This window comes from Babylonia areolata, chromosome 29, assembly GCF_041734735.1.
Source record: "Babylonia areolata isolate BAREFJ2019XMU chromosome 29, ASM4173473v1, whole genome shotgun sequence".
NCBI lineage: Eukaryota > Metazoa > Mollusca > Gastropoda > Neogastropoda > Buccinidae > Babylonia > Babylonia areolata.
The window spans coordinates 14871949-14893417 of record NC_134904.1 but is presented as its reverse complement, the minus strand read 5'-3'; the positions used below and the strand labels follow the sequence as shown (position 1 = coordinate 14893417).

The window sequence follows — 21469 nt, the reverse complement described above, 5'->3', positions numbered from 1 at the left end:
CAGAACTGGGGCATGTTATCAGGACTTGGGTATGTTATCAGATCAGGGGGTGGGTGGGTGGTTATCAGAACTGGGGTATATTAACAGAACTGGGGCATGTTATCAGGACTTGGGTATGTTATCAGATCAGGGGGTGGGTGGGTGGGTGGTTAATAGAACTGGGGTACGTTTACAGAACTGGGGTATGTTTACTGGGGTATGTAATCAGAACTGGGGTATGTAATCAGAACTGGGGTATGTTATTAGAACTGGGGTGTGTCAACAGAACTGGGGTATATTAACAGAACAGTGGTGTGTTATCAGAACTTTAGTATGTTATCAGATCTGGGGTTTGTTAACAGAGCTGAGGTATACTATCAGATTGGGGTGTGTGTGTGTGTGTGGTTACCAGAATGGGGGTATGTTATCAGAACAGGTGTATGCTATCAGATCTGGGGTATGTTAGCAGAACTTTGGAAAATTATCAGATCTGGGGTATCTGGGGTATGTTAACAGAGCTGGGGTTTGTTAACAGAGCTGGGGTATGCTATCAGATTTGGGGTATGTTATCTGAACGGGGGTAAGTTATCACATTTGGGGTATGTTATCGTAACTGGGGTATGTTACCAGAGGTGGAGTATGTTATCAGAACTGGGGTATGATGTCAGTATGGGATTATGTTTTCAGTTCTGGGATGTGTCATGGGAATGGGGATGTGTTATCAGAATGAGATCACATGTGATGTGTGTGCTGTGTCGACCTGTCTACATATCTACATGTGTCCTGTGCACGCTTTGTGACCAGGGTCCTCAAGTCCATGGAGTTCTCACGGTGCACGGGAGCGGGGGAGGTGGAAGGCAGTGGCATGGAGGGGAGGTCACTGGAGGTGTTGCTCCTAGAGAAGAACAAGGCACTGGAGAGCGACAACACCCAGCTGAAGGTGACCTGCGCCGACCTGACAGGTAAGTCCCTCCGTCACCTGGAAACCATTTACAGCTCAGTCTTTTGTGAAGGACTATGACTGTCAAACTAGGAGGCAAAAAATGACACTGGCTCTTGGTGCTTCTTGAGCCTTGGGGGCTAGTTTGTCTTCAGGGACCATCCCAACACCGACTGTCCTGAAACCCTATTGGCCGAGAGAGTGGGTATGCACCTTGTGCAAGACGCTTTCCACTATAATCAAATTCTAGCCCAGATAGTCAGGACAGCAGTTACCTCCTCTGCTGTTGTGATGGTCACAGTCAAAAACGACTATCGTACATACATACGCCTATTTTTTTGTGGGAGGGCTCTGTGTTTTACCAGGCAGGTGGAGAAAAGCCCGACCTGGAACCTTCCTCCTCCCAACCTACCTCCCACCCCCCCCCCCCCACACACCAGGTAAGTTCTGACAGTGTGTGTTTGGGAGGAGGAGGGGGTGGAGAACAGGCTCACAGGTAAGTTGGCGGTTGTTGTTACAAAACATTCCCCCCCCCCCCCCCTCCCTGAGGGGAAACGTGAATGGAAAGACTTTTAACAATCTGGTTTTGTTTTTTCTTCATTTTTGGAATGAGTGACTAGAGAGAATAGAACACATGCTTGTGAAATTATGGTTGGCTGATAAATTACACTTGACATTGACACCATTTTTAATTCATCGGTGGTACAGCTTTTGTTATCGTTGTGTGCTTGTTAAAAGCCATTTGTTTCCAAATGTGTTTCGGATGCTGCGTATTATATATTCCAAAAGTGTGTGCTGTGTTGTAATCTGTGTGTGCATGGACTGTTAAAGTGCAGTTTAATTTGTTTGTAATATATTATGTTCTTGTAGTTTGTTTGGATAGAATTGACATGTTCTTACTGGCTGTTTTGTGGGACATTTTTATGTAGAGGTTTCTTGAGTATGCTCTTGAAATGTTTGGTGATATATCCTGTATAATTTTTTTTTTGATATATAGATATAAGTATAAATATAAGTATATATATTTTTTTAGTTGGTGGGCACTATTTGGTGCATGGTGGGACATTGACAATGGAGGGGTTTCAGTTTGGGGTCATGACACAGGCTGTGTGTTTGTGCAGGATTAGACAAACACGTTTGCCCCTTACCCCCCCTTCTGCTTGTGTGGGGCATGTTTCTTTGGTTTTGGTTTTCATGGGGGATGCCTTTACTTCCTGATTCCTTGTGTGTGTGTGTGTGATGGACGGAAGATGAATCCTGGTTTCACGTCATCTGTAGAACTGAGTGAATCATCCTTCCTTATCCTCAGCCTCGCCCTTCATGATGACGTTTTCCTTTCTCGCCTGTGTGGTTACTGTGTGGAGATGGTAGAGCATCTGTCTGTGTGGTAGTTCCCTGTCTGTGCTGGCCCTGTACAGAGGGAATGGTGTGATGTCTGTGTGGTAGTTCCCTGTCTGTGTTGGCTCTGTACAGAGGGAATGGTGTGATGTCTGTGTGGTAGTTCCCTGTCTGTGTTGGCCCTGTACAGAGGGAATGGTGTGATGTCAGTGTGGTAGTTCCCTGTACAGAGGGAATGGTGTGATGTGTGGTAGTTCCCTGTACAGAGGGAATGGTGTGATGTCAGTGTGGTAGTTCCCTGTACAGAGGGAATGGTGTGATGTGTAGTGGTTCCCTGTACAGAAGGAATGGTGTGATGTGTAGTGGTTCCCTGTACAGAGGGAATGGTGTGATGTGTGGTAGTTCCCTGTACAGAGGAAATGGTGTGATGTGTGGTAGTTCCCTGTACAGAGGGAATGGTGTGATGTCAGTGTGGTAGTTCCCTGTACAGAGGGAATGGTGTGATGTGTGGTAGTTCCCTGTACAGAGGGAATGGTGTGATGTCTGTGTGGTAGTTCCCTGTACAGAAGGGAATGGTGTTGTGATGTCAGTGTGGTAGTTCCCTGTACAGAGGGAATGGTGTGATGTGTGGTAGTTCCCTGTACAGAGAAAATGGTGTGATGTGTGGTGGTTCCCTGTACAGAAGGAATGGTGTGATGTGTGGTAGTTCCCTGTACAGAGGGAATGGTGTGATGTCTGTGTGGTAGTTCCCTGAACAGAGGAAATGGTGTGATGTCTGTGTGGTAGTTCCCTGTACAGAGGGAATGGTGTGATGTCAGTGTGGTGGTTCCCTGTCTGTGTTGGTAGTGTAGACAGTGGTGGTCTAGAGGAAGCCAGACAGTCTGAACCTCCTGGCATTGAGTGTGGAGTGATAAGGGGTGCACACTGAAGATGGCTGGCCGAGCAGCACACGCTGTGTGCAAGAAAGGTGTTACATGTCTTATGATTATGATGATGTTGAGGAGTAGGAGGCAGATGGGGAAAACCACCAGGATTGTGTGTGGAGTTGGGGCAGATTGGATCTGTCTTGGTGACAGGGACCGATTGATGCCTTGGCTGGCTTTGTTGCGATGGTGGAAACTTGGAGAGCATGCACGCATACGCATGCACGCATTCTTGTGGTGTTGTCATTGGCAGGTTTCTGCTTTCAAGCATGTCCCCTCTGTTGATGGTGGTAGGCCATCACCCGCTCCTGCTAACATCATCAGGGCAGGCCATCCCTGGCTGGATTGGCCACTGTGCCTTGCCTTTCTTTCTTCCACCAGAGGCACATTTGTTACACGTGAGTTAAGCAAGGTTCTTGTGAGACACGCTAGGAAGGTGCGTTTCTTTTTTCCACCTCGCAACAAGAGTGGCTAGGCTCTTGTGAGTCAAGGCTAGGTAGCCTTCAGAGCAACTTTTCCATGAGGTAAGGATAAAATCTACTCCCTGCTTTGCATTTGTTTCATTGAGCATGTACTTCTTGCCCTTTCCACTTGCTCTCTTGCCGCTAGCACGCAAGCGTTCTGGTGATTAAGAAACGCGTCACAGTTTGAGACAGTCTTCCTTCAGTGGGATCTCTCCCTCCCACAGGATCACATGTGAGAGGAGGATTGGACTGCTTAGTTTTCCTGCACAACAGCGTTTGATTCACTCACTTGGTCACACTGTCGGAGAATTTGCCGATTTGCCCCAGGATGAGAGTTCGTGAGAGGAAGGAACAATTCATAACTGGATCCAGTCACAGAGGGTCAAGACAGGTTCCTCTTGAGTCCAACGAGGGTCAAGACAGGTTCCTCTTGAGTCCAGCGGCTAGGGAACAGTGTGATTTTGTCCTGTGAGGAGGTTGGGTTGTGGGAGTTCAAGGTCTTTTTTTTTTTTTTTTGGAAAGATGGGGTCAGTTTTTTGAATGTTAGAAGACAAAGTGATTTTTAGGTTGCGAGAGAAGAATATGATGATTTTAGGTTTTGAGAAAGGGAAAGATAGGTGTTTTTTCCTGTGAGATGAGGTTTTCAGAGCTTTGAAAATCGAATAAGTAGCTTTGAAAATTGGAGTAAATTGCCTTTCCTGAGGACACTATACCGTGCCAAAAGGATGCCTCCATGTACTGTACTGTACAATACTTCACTGTACTGTATATGCTAAATGACAAATCAGTTTGGGAGGAGGGAAGGTGAAATTTTGCTGAGAGGCAGGCATTGAGGATGTCCAGGAAAGGGCGGTGACCGGGTCATCCCTTGTTGCATGCCATTACCTGCAGGGACCAGACATGCAGCTTTGTTGTATAAAGACTGACGGGCACAATAGCCGAGTGGTTAAAGCGTTGGACTGTCAATCTGAGGGTCCCGGGTTCGAATCGTGGTGACAGCGCCTGGTGGGTAAAGGGTGGAGATTTTTACAATCTCCCAGGTCAACATATTTGCAGACCTGCTAGTGCCTAAACCCCCCTCGTGTGTATATGCAAGCAGAAGATCAAATACGTACGTTAAAGATCCTGTAATCCATGTCAGCGTTCGGTGGGTTATGGAAACAAGAACATACCCAGCATGCACACCCCCGAAAACGGAGTATGGCTGCCTACATGGCGGGGTAAAAATGGTCATACACATAAAAGCCCACTCGTGTGCATACGAGTGAACGCAGAAGAAGAAGAAGAAGAGAAGTTGTATAAAGACATGATGGTCACAACAGTATATGCAGTAGAAAAGAAGAGAGTCAGGAGACTAGAGGAATCAAGACGTGGTGTTCCGTACTCACTGAACAAGGGACAGAGACAGCAACGTTCAGCCCTGAACCAAACAGTGCCCACCTTGTGATCATGTTGTCCTTCTGGCAGAACGCTAGCCTGTGGCCAAAAGGCAGGGTAGAGGTGATTTGGTTGAGGTGGGGGGGGGTGCGGGTTGTTGTAGAAGTCTCTGAGGATGCCTGACCTGAAGGGGTGAACTCTTGGTCCACAGGACAGGCAGTAGGGAACTCAGCATGCACTTTAGGGAGGTAGAAGCAGCCTTTGTTGACATAAAATGCAGTTATGTGTTGTTGTTAGGTGGGAGGGGTGTATGAGAGGGGAGGGAAACAGGTAGGGGGTGGCGGAATGGAAGTCCTGACAGCAGCAGGCAGTGAGGGAGGCAGCAGGGAGGGAAGAGTGACCTGTATTTCACACCTTTCTTGCAGGCCCAGCGTCTGTTGACGGTGCCCGGCCCCACCCCTCCTTCTCCTCCCCCTCCTCCTCCCCCACCCGCACCCCGACCACCACCACCACCACCGCAGGAACAGAGGAGGGGCATGACCTCCCTTCTTGCACCTCCTCCTCCTCCTCCTCCTCCCAGCCCTCCATCCCCCACCTCCCCACCGCCTACAGTCCCTCTAACACCCCCACCACCAGCACCACCCCCCGCACCAACCGCACCCCTACCCCGGGCAGTGTGGCAGCTGCTGCCACTGCCACTGCTACTGCAGCCGCTACTGCCGCTGGCTTAGCGGCCACCCAGCTGGGCATGCTGGACCCTCGCAACTACCAGCTGTTCCAGCACCCCGGGGGACCTCTGGGCCTGTACCTGGGCGGGCCCTACCACCCGGCCTTCCTGCCACACCCCCTGGGCAGCATGGTGAAGAGGGAGCCAGGTGGCGCGGCGGCCGACGCTCTAGACACCCTGGCCGTGGCGTCCAAGGTTCGGGAACTGCTGGCGGCCCACGGCATCGGCCAGCGGGTGTTTGCCCGGGCGGTGCTGGAGCTGTCGCAGGGCACGGTCAGTGAGCTGCTGTCCAAGCCCAAGGCCTGGGACAAGCTGACGGAGAAGGGCCGCGAGTCCTTCCGCAAGATGGACGCCTGGACCCGGGACTGGTCGGCCATCAAGGGCCTCAAGGACCTGTCGCCGAAGAAGAGTCAGTCCTCTTGTTTGTCTGTGTGTGTGTGTGTGTGTGTGTGTGTGTGTCTGTGTGTCTGTGTTTTTGTGTCTGTTCCTCTCTTCCTGTCTCTCTCTCTCCCTCTCTCTCTATTGTTATTTAAGTTTGATTGTGTTTGCAACGGGTCACAAAGCCTGTATGCAATTCAGTAATTTTGTTCTATTTTTTTTTCTTTTTTTTTTCCCCTCTCTCTGTGCCTTTTTCTCTCTCTCTTTCTCTCTTGCTCTCAAAACATAGACACCACTGTTATATTTATTGTCTCCAACAATGAGAAATTCTTGTGCGGTATTAATAAGAAAAGAAAACAAACCATAGAAATAAACAACAGCTTCATAAAGTTTTATTTTTGCTTATAAAAAAACAACAACAAAACAACAAACAAACAAAACAAAACAAAACAGAATGTTATGTAGGAATCACAACATTGTAATAAGATTCTTCAGGATAATACACACACAACATTTGCTCAACATGTACAAACATTCACAAATGTATAATCACAAAGTATATTTGAAAGCATTATATATGTTAAGATGCACAGTGAGGGGTGGGCCCTACAAAAAAAGACCACATTGAGGGATAGGCCCAGAAAAAGGACCACAGTGAGGGGTGGGCCCCAGAAAAAGGACCACAGTGAGGGGTGGGCCCTAGAAAAAGGACCACAGTGAGGTGGGCCCCAGAAAAAGGACCACAGTGAGGGGTGGGCCCTAGAAAAAGGACCACAGTGAGGGGTGGGCCCTAGAAAAAGGACCACAGTGAGGGGTGGGCCCTAGAAAAAGGACCACAGTGAGGGATGGGCCCTAAAAAAAGGACCACAGTGAGGGATGGGCCCCAGAAAAAAGGACCACAGTGGGGAATGGCCCCGAGAAAATGGACCGTTTCAGTTTCAGTAGCTCAAGGAGGCGTCACTGCGTTCGGACAAATCCATATACGCTACGCCACATCTGCCAAGCAGATGCCTGACCAGCAGCGTAACCCAACGCATATGGCCACAATGGGGAATAGGCCTGCACACTGTATCGACATTCTCTCCCTGGGGAGAGCGGCCTGAATTTCACTCAGAGAAATCTGTGGTAACAAAGAATAATACAGTACAGCTGTGATGTGAGGAAGGTGGCAGAAGGGTTAAGACGCTCATCTGCCAATACAGAGTCTGTGAGAGTCTGGGTTTGAATCTGCTCTCGCCCTTTCTCCCAAGTTTGACTGGAAAATTGAACTGAGCACTTGATTGATTGATACAGATACTTATAATATAGCGCCTATCCTCGGTCAGAGACTAAGCTCTAAGCACTTTACAAACACAGGGTCATTTGTATAACAGACACTATACCTGGGTAGAGCCGACTGATGGCTGCCATTGGGCGCTCATCATTTGTTTCCTGTGTCATTCAGTCAGATTTCAGGCACACACACATACACACTCCAACAAATTATGTAACATTTTACGTTTCTTTTTAATTAAAATTTTTTTAATTTTATTTACCCTGCCACATAGGCAGCCATGCTCCATTTTCTGGGGTGTGTGTTGCTGGGTATGTTCTTGTTTCCATAACCCATCGAACGCTGACATGGATTACAGGATCTTTAATGTGCGTATTTGATCTTCTGCATGCATATACACACAAAGGGGGTTCAGGCACTAGCAGGTCTGCACATAAGCTGACCAGGGAGATCGGAAAAATCTCCACCCTTTACCCACCAGCCGCCATCATCGAGAGCATCTAGTCTTTCAGATGAGACAATAAACTGAGGTCCTGTGTGCAGCACGCAATTGGTGCACTGAAAAAGAACCCATGGCAATGAGAGTGTTGTCCTCTGGCAAAATTCTGTCAAAGAAATCCACTCTGATAGGTACACAAATATATATGCATGCACTCAAGGCCTGGGTAAGTGCATTGGGTTATACTGCTGGTCAGGCTTCTGCCTAGCAGATGTGGTGTAGCATACATGGATTTGTCTGAACGCAGTGATGCCTCCTTGAGAAACTGAAATTGAAACTGTGATGTGATGTGATGTGATGTGACAGATGTGGCCACACCGACGGCCAACAGCAAGAAGGAGGACTTGGACACAGAGGAACGCATCAACTCCATCCTGCTCAAGGCCAAAGAGGACATGAAGGCCGCCAGACAGGTAACACCTATCATACCTGGCCTGAAGAGGGTTGGGAGGGGTGTGGTGTGGTGTTCTGGTAATCAGTGGTTGTGTGGGCCACCAGACAGGTAATGCCTTGCCATACCTGGCTTGAAGAGCGTTGGGAGGGGTGTGGTGTGGTGTTCTGGTAATCAGTGGTTGTGTGGGCCACCAGACAGGTAATGCCTTGCCATACCTGGCCTGAAGAGGGTTGGGAGGGGTGTGGTGTGGTGTTCTGGTAATCAGTGGTTGTGTGGGCCACCAGACAGGTAATGCCTTGCCATACCTGGCTTGAAGAGCGTTGGGAGGGGTGTGGTGTGGTGTGGCCACCAGACAGGTAATGCCTTGCCATACCTGGCCTGAAGAGCGTTGGGAGGGGTGTGGTGTGGTGTTCTGGTAATCAGTGGTTGTGTGGAAACTGTGTCACCTGCTTGCCGCCAGACAGGTAACACCTTGCCTTACCTGGCGTGAAGGGGGTTGGGAGGGGTGTGGTGTCGGGTGTGGTGTGGTGTGGTGGTAATTAGTGATTGTGTGGCCACCAGACAGGTAACACCTTGCCTTACCTGGCGTGAAGGGGGTTGGGAGGGGTGTGGTGTCGGGTGTGGTGTGGTGTGGTGGTAATTAGTGATTGTGTGGCCACCAGACAGGTAACACCTTGCCTTACCTGGTGTGAAGGGGGTTGGGAGGGGTGTGGTGTCGGGTGTGGTGTGGTGTGGTGGTAATTAGTGATTGTGTGGCCACCAGACAGGTAACACCTTGCCTTACCTGGTGTGAAGGGGGTTGGGAGGGGTGTGGTGTCGGGTGTGGTGTGGTGTGGTGGTAATTAGTGATTGTGTGGCCACCAGACAGGTAACACCTTGCCTTACCTGGTGTGAAGGGGGTTGGGAGGGGTGGGGTGTTGGGTGTGGTGTGATGTTCTGGTAATCAGTGGTTGTGTGGAAACTGTGTCACCTGCTTGCCGCCAGACAGGTATCGCCTTGCCTTACCTTGCTTGAAGGGGTTGGGATGGGTGTGGTGTGGTGTGGGTGTGGTGTTCAGGTAGACGGTAGTTGTGTGGAAACTGGGTCACCTGCTTGCCTGAAAGTCAACCAGTCCAGTAGTTATGTATGCTGCGTGTAGATAGATGATACAGGACAATGAATTGTGTGATGGTGGTCTTGTGTACCATTGTGTTGGTGTGTTGTATCTAGATACCATAAATGGTGGCACAGTATTGGAGATGATGTTATTCGCATGTGAAGATTATACTTTGGGTTATTCATTTATTTTATTTTATTTTTTATTGAATATTTTTATATTTTGGTTTATCGTGGCCTGGCTGTGAATATGGTTGGCACTGCACTGTGGCGTCACATTCTTTCCAGGGAGAGCTGTCTGAATTTCACATTGAGAAACCTGTTGTTCCAAAAAGTGATACATTACAATAAAGTAATACCATAAGAAACTATTATTTTATATTGCAATATTAAACCAGTGTATACCATGGTTAAACAAGTCTCAGGTTTACTTGCTCACCTGTTTAAACGAAAGTGACTCTATGCATAAATCAAATCAAATTCTGGTGCTATGAGCCTCGCCGACCACTAAGGCCAACTCAAGGCTCTCACCACGTTAGCATCTACTTCCAATCAGTCTAGGCATCCTTCAGCATCAGGAAACTATGGAGTTGTGCTGTGGGTGATGTTCCTGGTGCAGCGTCTGCTGTGGCTTGACAGGCCTGTACAAGAATGGCATTCTCTCACTCTTTGCGCAGATGAAGTTTGATGCTGGTTGGATGGTGCCTTGTGTCTGTATATAGAAGTGTTATAGATTCTTTACGCATGTGTAGTCCATTGCCAACCTTAGTTTCCGCTGTGTTCTCTACGTTGGTGTATGCTGTTGTTGGCACTGTTGGACAGTGAAGGCAGGGTGTATGTGTGGCTGGCTGCATAGTGTCAAGGCAGAGGTGAAGCTGTGTGGCCTGAATGCTCTTTGTCTGTCTGTCTCCCCCCAAAATCAGGATTCTGGACCCCTGCCCACCACAGCAGGATACCTGATGGAGATCAACAGTTCTCGTCCCACCCAGTCTCCCTCCCCTCTCACCCTCACCTCCTCCCCCTACACCCCACACATTGCCGCCAACAACAACGCCAAAGCTGGCCAGCGACTGAACCACCACTCCCGTCGAGTGAAACGTGATGCCGACTCCAGCTCGGGGGGCCGGCGAGGGTCAGGAGGAGAGCAGCCAGCGTCAGGGGAGAGCGTCACGGACTTTGTCAGTCGGATCTACCAGAGGGTGTTGGAGAACCGAGGCAGTGAGGTGAAGGCCTACTGCAAACAGGGCGCGGTCGAACCGCAGAGAAAGGGGGACGAGTTTTACCGTGATAGCGGTGCTGTGGTGAGCAGGCAGGGCCACCAGCGGGAGGTGTCCTCGGGGCAGCAGCAGAGCCACAAGGGCGGCAGCAGTAGCTACCACACCCCCAGCCCCCACCACCACCACCAGCTACACCTCAACGGTTTCAGCGTGAAGCCAGAGCCAGCAGACAGCACGTCCAATGACAGTGCCTTGGAGTTGTCCTACAGTGCCGGTCCTGCCAGCGGTACCATGGTGGAGTCGTACAGTGCTGGCCCCATCGACCTCAGCAAGCCCCACAGGTCCTCCTCCACCCCCACCCCCTCCTCCTCCTCCTCCCCCGTGGAGGGAACGCTGGCAGGGGGGGAGGAAGAAGAAACGTTGCAGATGACGATGACCACCACCACCAGCACATCTCCTGCTGGATGGCAGAACATGAACAGACAGATGGTTGTGGGGAGGGTGGCGGTGGTGGGAGAGGAGGACAGCCCCCACTACCACAACAACCACCACCCCTCCTCCTCCTCCTCCTCCACCACTACCCCAGGGCGAACCCCCTCCCCGACAACAACAGGGGTGGGGGGCGTGGTCTCTGCCTCGTCATCAACGACGGTGCCGGTACCAGCGGACGCCCTGTCCCCCATCCAGCGCATGCACAGCATCGCCAACTCGGTCAGCTCCCGGACAGGAATGGGAGGTGTGGGTGTAGGTGTGGGTGTGGTGGGGGGAGGTGGAGGTGGTGGTCCGGTCGGCGTCGGTGGCAAAGGGGGAGGCCACCACCCCCACCTCCAACAGTGCCGTGGCAGCGCCCCCCCCTCGCCCATCCCGCCGGAGCAGCTGGAGCGGTACAGCGTGATCCAGACGGAGGAGCTGGTGGTGCGGGTGAAGGAGAAGCTGAGCGAGCACTCCATCAGCCAGCGGGTGTTTGGGGAGCGGGTGCTGGGCCTGTCGCAGGGCTCCGTGTCTGACCTGCTGGCCCGGCCCAAGCCCTGGCACCTGCTGACGCAGAAGGGGAAGGAACCCTTCATCCGCATGCAGATGTTCCTGGATGATGCGGGTGCCGTTCCCAAGCTCCTGTCGACATCTTCGTCGACGTCTTCGTCTTCATCGTCATCCCTGTTCCGTTCCCACCCCCACGACAAGACTGCGCCGCGCGGTCATTCTCGTTCAGGTTGGTTTTTCACGCCATCATTTTTTCTTTTCTTCTTCTTTTTCTTTTTTCTTTTCTTTCTTTCTATCAGTTTTTGTTTGTTCTCCAGTGTGAACCAAATTTTTTTAGTCTTTCTGTTACTGTGAGTTGTGCTGTTTTTTGTCTCCCAGTGTGAATAGTTTTGAGGCCTTTCCTTACCAAGCTTTTTGTAGAATGTTGTGCTTTTTTTTCTTTAAATCTTTGTTGTTATCCAGTATGAAATAGTTTTGGTAGTCATTCCTTTGCTGAGTTTTTTTGTGTGTAGAAAGTTAGCACAGTTGTGTGTCAGATGAGCAGCAGTTGAAAGATGTTGCGTGTAGTTGTAGTGAAGTAATGGCGGGCTGCTTTGTTCTTTCCCTCAGGACTAAGTGTGTCTGTGGTCACCTCACTTCTTCTTCTCTGTGTGTGTGTGTGTGTGTGTGTGTGTGTGTGGCTGTGTGGCTGTGTGTGTGGTTGTATGACCATGATGAGATTGCCAGTGAACTCTGTATCATTTACAGCATGAGTGATGAGAGCTAAGATATGATTAGGAGGCATGTATGACTTGTGTGTGTGCATGGATGTGTGTGTCTGTGTGTGTGTTTGTGTGTGTTTGTGTTTGTGTGTGTGCATGCTGTGTGGTGCTGTGATGTGCTGCGACTTGCACAGCAGTAGTGCCGTGAATTGTGGAATGTAGTGCATAACTTGCCCTGCATTTGCGTGCATGTGTGTGTTGTGTCGTTAACCTGGTGCCGTCATTAGCAGGAAGGAAACAGCATGGCATTTACAGAAATAAGAACCAACAGCATAGTGTGAACAGAAATAAGAGTTAAATGCATCGCATGAACAGAAATAAGAACCAACAGCATTTCGTGAACAGAAATTAGAACCGATCCCCACTATGTCATGGTGGTTGACAATTGCCACCGCACTCATGGCACATTTCCTGCAAAGTATTGTGCAGTCAGCTGCTGTATGGCAGGGCTGGAGTTTTACGACTTGTTGCCCTTAAGATGGAGTTGTTCAGAGCTGAAGTTGGGCCCATCTATAAGTTTGTTGCCAGTGTTGGTGGGGCCCATTTGCAGGCAGGGGTTGTTTGTGCTAAAGTTCCGGAGTGCTCATTCTGTGCTCAGAGTCTGGACAAACTTTTATTTTGTAAATTTCTATTGATTTTTGTTCTGTTTTGTCACATTTAATTGATGCTGATAACTAATTAAAAAGATGGGGCAGTCAGTACTCAATTGATTCCTAATTGATTGGACATCAGGTTTATGCAGATGTGCTTTTTTTTTTTTTTACCTGTTTGAGACGATGGTTTGGGTTAACGCCGTGACAGCTGTGTAGTGTAGTGTGTGCTATGCAGTGTTGAGCTTGTCCTCGGTGTGTTTGCCATGTTTTGTTGTACTTAGTGTAGTGTGTAGCTATCTGTGTGTGTGTGTGTGCTATGTACTGATGTAGTGTAGTGTATTATAGTGTGCAGCTTCTCCTGTGTGTCTGTGTGTGTGTGTCGTTTTGTGTGAGTGTAGTGTAGTGTTGTGTAGTGTAGTGTAGTGTAGTTTGATGTGTGGCTTTCCCTGTGTGGTTTGTGTAGAGCGGGCCACCTCCCAGGCTGACCTTCACTGTGCCACTAGCAGCAGCCTTGATAACCCTTCCTCCGCTCTGCCTCCGTCACTCCCCCCTCCCCCACCTTCCTCCTCTACTCCTCCTCCTCTTCCTCTTATCCTTGCTCCCACCCCTCCGTCCTATTTCCCCTCTCCTCCCTTCCTCCTGCCCTCTGTGCTCCCGCTGCCATTCTCACCCCCAGCCCCACCACCATCAGAGGCAGCAGAGGGTGGTGGTGGTGGTGTAAGGTGTTTACCGCCCCACCCGTCACCACCCCCACCCCCACCCCCACCCTGGGTTGCTGAGAGCTTCTCCTCCTCCTCCCCTGCTTCTCCGGGGTCGGGGGCATTGTTGGAAGCGATGGCCTTGACCTCTGAGGTGGACACGGTGGCCTTGACAGGCAGGGTGAAGGCCGTTCTGCAGGCGCAGGGTGTGGGTCAGAAGGTGTTTGGGGAGGCAGTGCTGGGGCTGTCTCAGGGGTCGGTCAGCGAGCTGCTGTCCAGACCCAAGCCCTGGCCCCTGCTGTCGGCCAAGGGCCGCGAGCCCTTCGTGCGCATGCACCAGTGGCTGAGCCGGCCGTGGAACGTAGAGTGGCTCAGGGCCTACCACTCCCACCTGAAAGGTAAGGTGTCAGTCCCCCCCCCCCCCAACCCCATCATCTCCTGTGGCCCCTCCCTCCTAGCCACGCCCCCCTCCCTCCATCTTTTACTTGCCTTTCAACGCTTGATCCACCACTGCTTCGTCTTGCTGCTTCTCCTTGCTTGTCAGTGTACAGTCTGGCTTGGTGGACTGGTCACACCCCACCCCACGTCCCACCCCCTTTCCTTGGCGTACCTGCCTGCCTGCTTGTCCTTTGCTTGTTGCTGTACCGCTGGGCTTAGTAGACTGGTGGCACCCCACCCACACCCACCCCTTTCCTCTGCTTCTTTGCCTGCCATGCTTCCGTCCTCTTCTTTACCTTGCTTCTGCTGCGGCTGGGCTGGGGTACTGGTCGCACACACCTGACCGCCACTTTCTTGTCACTTCAGGACACCACCACCACAAGTTTTCTGTATTTTATTTTATTTTATTTTATTTTATTTCATTTTATTTTAAAACGCTGATGAAATGAAATATCTGTGTGTCTCTTATTTTAATCCCACCACTGGGGAGCTACATACATCCCACAGGCTGCTGGATGGGTCTGTTGCTGTTGCATGAAGTTGTTGGGGGTGTGTTGGTGAGAATCCATTGGAGAGAGGTGAGAAGGTGTGGAGACCATAGCACTGTGGTTACAGGTGTGTGGGCCCCCTTTACCACTGTGGTGTTGTACTGTGTGAAACCAGGCCACTGATTACTACACTGTGTGTAGTTAGCTGGACCACAAAGTATTGCTACATTTTGTTGGGCTAGCTAGACCACTTATTATTATACGGTGTGGAACAGGACTGCTGATTATTACAGTGTATGTGGCAAGCTGAACAACTTTTTATTATACTGTGTAGGGATAGCTAGACCACTTTTTGACTCACTTGTGTAAACAAAGTGAGTCTATGTTTTAACCCGGTGTTCGGTTGTGTGTGTGTGTGTGTGTCCGTGGTAAACTTTAACATTGACATTTTCTCTGCAAATACTTTATCAGTTGACACCAGATTAGGCATAAAAATAGGAAAAATTCAGTTCTTTCCAGTCATCTTGTTTAAAACAATATTGCATCTCTGGGATGGGCACAAAAAAATAAAAAATGAAGCCTAATTATATGCAACCTGCATTTACTGTTATATTTATATTTTTTTGTATTCTCTAAACTTGGCACTTTGATCTGATATTCTGACCCAACAACAAGAGCAGTCATTATTATCATTTTTTGTTCAAACAGGAACTTCTTTTGCTAAGCATGGAAGTTTTATTTATTTTTGCAAACGTTTTTGGTGCAGATAGTAAAAAAAAAGGGAAATTACTCTGTAATTAATGCTAGGGGAGTTAATTTGCTTTAAACTGATCTTTCTCATCTTAAACATTACATTTTGAAATTATACTCAATACATAAAAAGCTTGGATTAAAAAAAAAAAAAGTGTATCACAAGTGAGTCTTGAAGGCCTTGCCTCTCTTGTTTTTTTTTTAAAGTGTATCACAAGTGAGTCTTGAAAGCCTTGCCTCTTTTGTGAAGTTATTATGTGGGTCTAGCTGGACCACTTATTATATTACACAGGTCTATCTGGACCTCTGATCAGATGTTACACTCTTGGTCTGTCTGAACCATTTATTATTACACTCTGGGTCTAGCAGGACCATTTATTATTACACTCACTGATTCAGGGTCTGTCTGAACCATTTATTATTACACTCTGGGTCTAGCAGGACCATTTATTATTACACTCTGGGTCTAGCAGGACCATTTATTATTACACTCTGGGTCTAGCAGGACCATTTATTATTACACTCACTGATTCAGGGTCTGTCTGAACCATTTATTATTACACTCAGGGTTTAGCTTAACCTTTTTTTTATGTTACACAATGGGTCTAGCTGCACTGTTTATTGTTACACAATGGGTCAAGCTTGATCATTTATTATTGCACTTTGTATGGCAAGATGGACCACTTATTATATTACATTGTGCGTGGGGCTGTCTAGACCACTATTTATTACACTGTGAGGCTAGATGGACCAGGTGTTATTACACTGTGTGAGGCTAGTTAGACCACTTATTACACTGTGTGGAGCTAGCTAGACCACTTATTATTACACTGTGTGTGTGGTTATCTGGACCGTGTGTGTCCATGGCAAACTGTAACAAATTCATTTTCTCTGGAAATACTTCATCAACACCAAACTTGGCTTTGAAATAGGAATAAATCAGTTCTTTCCACAATTCCAGTTATAATCACAAATCACTTCTAGGAAGAGCTTTAAAAAACAACAACAACAACAACAACAAAAAAAAACCAACCCAAAAAACAAAAACAAACAAACCCAAAACAAAAAATCACAGAGAATCAGAAATTGTTTTTAAAGTCATGTTACTATTTATTGCGTGTTCACAAAAGTTAGCACTTTTATCTAGCATATTGACAAACTCTGCTTAGTATGAAAGTTACATTGCTTCATTTTTCTGTTAGGTGCTATAATAATCTGCTTTGTAATGGGACATCAGTTTGAATGTACAATGCAAAATAATTTTATAAATAGATCTCACTCATCTGAAACATTATGTTTAAGATATGACTTAAGGCATGAAAAGCTATTTCGCTTTACATTCACACAGTCTACATTCGCCCATGTGGTTGTTCTTGTCAGGAAAGAACGTTGCACCTGTTTCCAAAATCAATATTCAAAAGGAACATGTGCATTTAATCAATAATTTGTGGTGAGATTTTATTGAAAAGAGGTGACAGTTGCCACTAGATTTCATTCAGAGAAAGATTTATGCATTGGCATGATCAGTTACTGCGTTATGTCCCTGAATTACTGTTAACAACAAATCTGAGTTATAGTCCACAACTTGTCAGCTGATCTGAAGTCACGCTACGCATGCGAACATATAATCTTTTTGAAGTATGCATTCAGTAGTCAACTTCTGCCATTATTTGGAGAGATGCTGACAGACAGTGAGTTGCCTTTCTTTTTGAATTTTTTTTATTTCATTGATTATCTTTTCAAATGTGATTCTTGATGTGGCAGACTGGTAGTGATGGACCTCCAGTTTGCACTGTTGAGAGCGCATGGAAGCATCTCAGAGAATTGGATTTTCCAGAGTGATTATCATGTATGATTGCTGAAGCTGGAACATGCGTTTCTCAATTTTGCTACGATATATCAAAGCTGAAAAGTTGTGAGGCAGGCAGAGAATGTTTGGAACATTGATAGATCTATTATGATTGTAAAACAAAGAAATGCCGATTGATGTTAGGTGATCAAGATAAAATTGCTCTGTTTCTAGCACACAACTTGTTAGTATTATTATTATCAGTAGTAGTAGTAATAGTAGTAGTAATGTTTTACATTAAATTAGGGTGGACTCTCAAAGTGTGACCAGCTCATTGGGTCCATGCAAATTTTTTTTCTCCTTTTTTTTCCCCCCTCCCAAATCAGATTCAGTGTATAGATCAGTCCATATACTTTGACTCCTCCTTGAAACTTAAACTTCCTCTCATCATTTTTTATTTATTTTTAAAATACCTTTTCTGCGGTGATGGTGCGCATGATACATGGTCAGTTTGTGGTCAGGGAGTGGTCAGTAAGCCAGGGGACTGTGCCCATGACCCCCCCCCCCCCCCAATACCTCCCAAGCCCCCTCACTCTCCCCCAGCCCCAAAACTCCCCATTCTTTGTCCTCTCCCCGTACACTATGGAGACATCAGCATGAACTGTTAAGCTGCATGCATGCTAATTACTTTTGTTCTGCCTCCTTTTTCATTTATCTTCTCTTACTTCCTCTTTTCTTGTAAACAGGCAGTTAGTTATAATAGAATTCTTATTTTTGCTGTTTGTATGATGCTTACTTGATGTGTTATTGTGTGTTTGTGTGACCCATGGTTGATGTGTTATTGTGTGTTTGTGTGACCCATGGTTGATGCATCATTGTGTGTTTGTGTGACACATGGTTGATGTGTCATTGTGTGTTTGTGTGACCCATGGTTGGTGCGTTATTGTGTGTTTGTGTGACCCATGGTTGATGCGTCATTGTGTGTTTGTGTGACACTTGGTTGATGTGTCACTGTGTGTTTGTGTGACCCATGGTTGATGTGTCATTGTGTGTGTGCATGGCACATAGTTGATGTGTCATATTTTCATGTTTTGTTTTCGTTTCAGACTCCGTTGGTGGAAGTTACGAGGTGTGCTTCCTTGTAGGAACATACGTGTTGGACTGAGCTGAATGGTTTTGTAGAAAATCCATTCTTTGTACAAGAAATCCTCTGGGATAGGTACACACATATGCATACATTCAAGTGTGTTGGGTTGTGCTGCTGGTCAGACATCTGCCTAAGATGTGAGGTAGCATATATGGATTTGTCCAAACGCAGTGACACCTCCTTGAGAAATTGAAACAGAAACTGTGTAGTTCAGGAGCAGGGAGAGAAGAAGGTGGTGAAGCACTGTTGGTCAGCTGGTGGGAGTTGCTTCCCTTCAGTGGCTTCCTGCACAAACATTACGTGTTGGACTGAGCGGAATGGGTTTTTTTTTTCCATCAGCTTGCGTCCAGCTTTGCAGGACGCAGTATGTCACTGATGGTGAGAAAGGAAGTAAACTAGGTGACGGATAGCAAGCTGTGCCTTGAGACCAAAGCACAGAGATTGCACACTGATCCATATTTTGCTGATTTGCTTGTAAGACACATGGTTTGGTTTATGTTTCAGCGACGGATGTTTGTTAGACTTATGTTTTTTTTTTTTATTGTTGTTTTTTGTTGGTTTCAGCTGCATGGATTCATAAATTGTAAGACACATGTTGTTGTTTTTTTGTTTTGTTTTAGCTGCACAGAGAGGGATGTTTGTTAGGTATGTGATGTATTCATTTATTTTTGTCTGTTTTATCAGCACAGATTCATTCATAAGACACATAGTTTGTTTTTTATTTCAGCAGCGCAGAGACAGATGGTTTTAAGATATGTTCTGTTTTAGCGTCGCAGAGAAGCATATTTGTAAGACATGTTTTTGTTTGTTTGTTGTTGTTTTTTTTTTGGTCTGTTTTGGCAGCACAGATTCATTTAAATAGTTTGTTTTCTCTTTCCAGCAGGACAGAAACGGAGGAAAGGCAGCACTGAGGGTGGTGGTGGTGGTGGGGGCTCGGTTGTGGGGGGCTCGGTCATCGCGGGGGGGTTCGACTCCCCGGTGCCCCCTCCCAAGCGGCCGCGCATCTTCTTCACCGAGGAGCAGAAGGAGACGCTGCGGGGCGCGTACCGCCAGGACCCCTACCCCAGCCAGTCCACCATCGACCGCCTGGCCACCCAGCTGGGCCTGGGGGTCAAGACCGTCGTCAACTGGTTCCACAACCACCGCATGCGCGCCAAGCAGCAGCACCACTACCCCGGAGCAGGGGGAGGTGGTGGAGGGGGAGGCGGTGGTGGTGCCTCTTCCAGCAGCAGCGATGGAAGCAGTGACGTGGGTATGGGCAACAACAACAACAACAACAACAACAGCAACAACAGCAGCAGTAGGTCGGAGACAGCCGACGACAACTCCAACCACAGCGACCTTTCCAGTGTGTCCGGTGGGGACTTTGGGTGTCAGCAGGCAGCAGCGGTGGCGGCAGCAGCAGTCAGGCAGGGGGATTCCTCGCCCTGGATGTTTCCCCGGATGGAGCCCCTAGGGCAGCAGCTCCACAGCAACGGGAAGACCCCGGACTGGGACCCTGACTCGGTGGATGAGACGGACGGTGGGGGATCTCCCGCCGTTCTCAAGGAACAACCAGGCGGGGAGAGCAGGGGGTGGTTGTTGAACTCGGACACGACAGTGGTCAGTCTGTCCCCCCAGCCTTACCCCGCTGCTGCTGCTGCTGCTGCTCCTCCTCCTCCACCCCCTCCTCCTCCTCCCCCGGCCGTTGCGGCAGTGAACCGACGCAAGAGGTCGAACCCCCAGCGTGTGTACGAAGGCATGCAGCTGGACAGGACCAAGGTATGTCGCAAGGTGAAGAAGGGGGGAGGGAATCCCTACATTGACATGGATCCCTGTGTTGTCGTGGAACCCTGCAGCTGTGGATCCCTGTCTTGTGAATCCATGCGAGAACCCCCAGGACACTGATGACCACCACCACCTCTCCGTTCAGGAGCCAAACTCCAGTCCCAGCAGCAGTAGCAGTAGTGCTGGGCCACTACTCTCCCCCTCCTGCCCTGTCTCCACCACCACCACCACAGCCACACCCACTGCCTCTCCCTCCACCCTTTCCCTCACCCCACAACAAGTGCCCCCCAGGGACCAGAGCTGTGAAGAAAAAGACCGGCTGAAACAGGAGCGTGAGGAAAGGATCAGCAAACTGCAGCAAGGCCTGCAAGACGGTCCAGGGTGGGGGGAGGAGGAGGAGGAGGAGGAAGAGGAGGAGGAGGAAGAGGTAGAAGACTCGCAGACTGCAGAGGTGGTGATGGTGAATGGTGTGGGCAGTGGTGGTGGTGGTGGTGGTGAGGACAGGGGAGGGGGAGGAGGAGGAGGAGGAGGAGGGTTGGCCACCACCTCGGGTGGTTGTACTGCCCCCACCAGTCCCACCACCCCCACTACCGCTACCGCTACTACTACCACTACCACCCAGGGTAACACAGAGAGTGGTGAAGACTGGCCGTTCTGACCTCATGTCCATCGATTTGCTGTGGACAGTTGAATTCTTGACGACAGGCAGATGTCTTCCTGACTTTGATCACAGATCACTTCCCTCAACATGTGAGATGGGTTTTTTTTTTTGTTTTGTTTTGTTTTTTTTGTCTGCAGGCATCAGGTCCATGTTTTGGAGAGAGGGAGAGAGAGAACTCAGAACTCAAAAAACATTTTTTCTTATTTTTCTTATTTTTTTAATTCAAGGATTCACATGTTAGGCATGGCGTTTTCTTCCAATCTGTCCTTGAGAGGGAGAGAGAGAGAGAGGTTCACAGGTATGTATATTATAATATATATATATATATATATATATATATATATATATATATATATATATATATATATATATATATCATCATGCTTACATATCTACATATCTTGCTAAGGTCCCCGAAATATGTTAACAGAGTTTTTTTGTTTTTTTTGTTTTTTTTTTTAAAGTTTTTACTTTCATTTTTAGTTTTAAGAGGTTTGAAGCTTGTTTTGAAGATGTGGGCCCAGTCTCCTGCCCCTCCCCCCCCCCTCCTTCCCCCTCATGCCCTTCCCAATTCCCCCCAGTCCCCAATTTTTCCCTTTACCCCCATGTTAGGTTGGGTTTTTTTTGTTGTTGTTGTTGTTGTTTGTTTTTGTTTTTAAAAATTTTTTTAATTTGTTTTTGGTTTTTTTTGAGGTATCAAGATAAGTCAAAGACAGGTTTGCTCCCCTGTGTCAGTAGCGTTGTGTGCAGGCGTCAGACTGGTATGCTGTATACATGTAGATGTGGGGGCTG

At 48.1% G+C, this 21469-nt stretch overlaps 1 protein-coding gene across 1 annotated transcript in view; it reads left to right on the top strand.

Annotated features, from left to right (window-relative positions):
- The window catches only part of LOC143275075 (homeobox protein cut-like 1), a 136415-nt gene extending 116279 nt beyond the window's left edge, over positions 1–20136 (top strand). The window contains exons 12-21 of the mRNA XM_076579140.1: positions 784–941; positions 5447–5572; positions 5705–6157; positions 8205–8311; positions 10311–10375; positions 10502–11814; positions 13616–14035; positions 19133–19445; positions 19521–19771; positions 19946–20136. Of these exons, the coding sequence (XP_076435255.1) occupies positions 784–941; positions 5447–5572; positions 5705–6157; positions 8205–8311; positions 10311–10375; positions 10502–11814; positions 13616–14035; positions 19133–19445; positions 19521–19771; positions 19946–20136 (3397 nt within the window). The remainder of the gene's footprint in view (positions 1–783; positions 942–5446; positions 5573–5704; positions 6158–8204; positions 8312–10310; positions 10376–10501; positions 11815–13615; positions 14036–19132; positions 19446–19520; positions 19772–19945) is intronic.
- Positions 20137–21469: the final 1333 nt, after the last annotated feature.